This window comes from Panthera pardus, unplaced genomic scaffold (assembly GCF_024362965.1).
Source record: "Panthera pardus isolate Hobbes unplaced genomic scaffold, ASM2436296v1 HiC_scaffold_18, whole genome shotgun sequence".
Taxonomy (NCBI): domain Eukaryota; kingdom Metazoa; phylum Chordata; class Mammalia; order Carnivora; family Felidae; genus Panthera; species Panthera pardus.
The window spans coordinates 33727869-33730569 of record NW_026526743.1 but is presented as its reverse complement, the minus strand read 5'-3'; the positions used below and the strand labels follow the sequence as shown (position 1 = coordinate 33730569).

At 60.6% G+C, this 2701-nt stretch overlaps 1 protein-coding gene across 1 annotated transcript; it reads right to left on the bottom strand.

The window, feature by feature from the left end:
* Positions 1-762: 762 nt before the first annotated feature.
* On the bottom strand, positions 763-2442 carry LOC109270886 (metallothionein-2). Its single transcript, XM_019455889.2, has 3 exons — positions 2311-2442; positions 1679-1744; positions 763-1007 (listed from the first exon to the last, which is right to left on the bottom strand). Exons 1-3 carry the CDS (start codon positions 2336-2338, stop codon positions 916-918), a joined length of 186 nt encoding a protein of 61 aa, XP_019311434.1. The 5' UTR covers positions 2339-2442; the 3' UTR covers positions 763-915.
* Between the last annotated feature and the right edge of the window lie 259 nt (positions 2443-2701).

The following is a 2701-nucleotide window of genomic DNA, read 5'->3' as shown; positions in this document are numbered from 1 at the left end:
GGGTGGAAATATTTCCTGGCAGAGGCTCATTTCATTTCACTAAATGCTCCATGTGACCGCCCCGGTGGGTTACAACCTTAGGTCCTTGTTAAAATCTGGGTTCCGCAGCCCATCTTACACCTAAGAAATCAGAATGGAAGCTGGGAAGAGGAAAGGGGGACCCTGGTGTGGTCCTCTCTTCCCCTGTCCCACCTCCGAGTGGCTCAGAGGGCAGCCAGGTGGGGAGTCTGGCAGATGGAGACACGCGGTCTCCGAAGTGAATTTGGAACACTCCATTCGCACACTTACCCAGCCACGTGGGCCTACACATCAGGGCCTTTGCTCAAGCAGTCCCCTCTGACAGGAAGGCAGCTCCCATGGCAGGTCTCCCCACTTGGGCTCACCCCCCAGCATGCTCAGTCACAGACATGTACTTTCGATTCAGAACTTCTCTCTCCCAGGCAGTCTGTGAGCTCTATGCGACCTTGACAAGTAGAACCCAATGCCTGTGTATACACTGGATGCACCATAGGTGGCTATTGAGTGAATACGGGTAGTGACACAGATACAACGAAGGGTGGGGACATTCTGGAAGGCAGTGGAGGCTGTCATAGCTGTCCAAGAAGGGCCTCAAAGGAGGTGGACCAGCCAGACTGCAGAAAACCCTGCCCTACCCCCACTTCCCATGCCCACCCCCTCAACTTCCCCCCCCCTCAACCCAGGTCCCCTTTAACCCAACTAGAAACAAGTCCCACCTTCCCAACACACTGCTAGACACCTGGAGCCAGAAGAGTCTAGATGATTTATTGTCATTCAAATATCTCACAGAAACAGGAATGTAGCAAACAGGTCATGGTAATATGAAAAAGTAAAAAAAAAAAACTGCAGGTTTGTACATGTTGCTCTATTTACATCTGGAACAGGTGCTCCCCCACATCAGGCGCAGCAGCTGCACTTGTCCGATGCCCCTTTGCAGATGCAGCCCTGGGCACACTTGGCACAGCCCACGGGGCAGCAGGAGCAGCAGCCTGGGGGAGAAAGGCCCGAGTGGGTCAGAGCCCAAGTGGGTCACCAGGAACCCCCCTTCCCACAGCGGGCCTGGCACAGCTCTGCCCCCAGCCCTGCAGGGCCCTGGGTTGAGGATGGCCTGCTCTGTCCCTAGACAACTGCGTCCTACCCCCTAGCAAGAGGCTGCCTTGCCCCCATCTGATTCCAGGACAGGGCAGAACGCCTGCAGACACAGAGACAGGGCCTCCAGGGACAATGGAGGCTAGTCCTTTGCCCCCCTGAACCACACAGTGACGCGAGGGAAGTCCTCAAGGTCAGAGAGGGGGCACCCCCTGCCCACCAGCGCCCAGGAGGGCCAGGGAAGCTCTGGGCTGTCTGCAGAGGAAAGGGCTGCACCAGGTCAGAGACACCACACGTGGTCATCAAATTCATGAACATCAAGGGTCAGGACACTGGAGGGTTCAGAAGGCAGGAGACCTAGGTTCTGGTGCTGGCTGCATCCTTGACACGATTTGCTGACCTCTCTGCAGGGGCCTCGGTTGCCCTGCTCTAGGATGAGGTGGGGACTCCACCATCTTATCTGCAGGAACTTTCAGTGCCAATTCTGAGTCAGGGGCTGAGGGAAGGGGATGTCGAGAAGCTGGGTCATCTGACCCAGCCCAGCCCCCCTGGGAGAACACCCCACACTCACTCTTCTTGCAGGAGGTGCATCTGCACTCTTTGCACGTGCAGGAGCCGGCGCACGTGCAGGAGCCACCTGCCAGGGAGAGAAAGAGACTCGGTGAGCACAAGTGCGGTGTAGGAGCCACAGTGGGTGGGCAACACACGCCCCCTGCGGCCTCCGGGTCGGTGCCCAGCACCAGGAGCTCGCTCCTCACGCAGGGCGGGTAAGGGCAGCCCCGCTCTCTCTCTCTGGGGTGCTAGGAAAGGTAGGTCCCCTCCGGCTTTTACTCCACACGGAAGGTCTCGGGCCTTCCAAAGGGCTAAGAGTAGAACCAGAGCCTGTGGTCTTGAACCCCGAGGAGGCAATGCCCCGCCTCCCATCAAGTGCTGGTGGCTCCAAGGCCTGAACAGAGCACTGTGTCCCAGGTCAGCAGCCCTCGACCAACAGGAGGCTTCGACGTGACCGCAGTACCCTCCCCTCTAACACAGGGGGCAGAGAGAGAACGGAAATGCTCTCAGGGGCTTGGCGGGGGAGAAAGCACAGCACGTGCCCACGACGGGATTCAGCTCAAGTCCAAAACAGTCGCTCTTCTAACCCCAAGAACAGTCGGTCCGGGCCTGGGAAACTGCACCCTAAGACTCAGAGCCCGGGGCCCTTACCGGCGGAGCAGGAGCAGTTGGGGTCCATCTGGAGTCGAGGTGACGACGGAAGTCCAAAGCAGGCGACACAAGAGGCACACCGCTGATGGCTGGAGGCGTGGTGGAGCCTGGGCGCTGGCGGGCCGGCTTTATAGCGGGAGCGGGCGGTCCGGGCGCAAAGGCCCCGCCCCGGCCCTTGCACCCGCCCCGCGGAGAGCGCGCGGCCCGGCGTGTCCTTGGCTGTGCTGTGTGCACCCCGCGGGGCCGGGCGCACGGGTCCAGGAGGGTGGCGGGCTCCGTGCGCACCTCGCGGAGGGGTCGGCACGCGGTGTCCCAGCCGCCCTGCCCGCCCCCTCTCGGTCTCCCCGCGGTTGGCCGCCGCCCCCGTTCCCGTCGGTTCCGGGAACTCTCT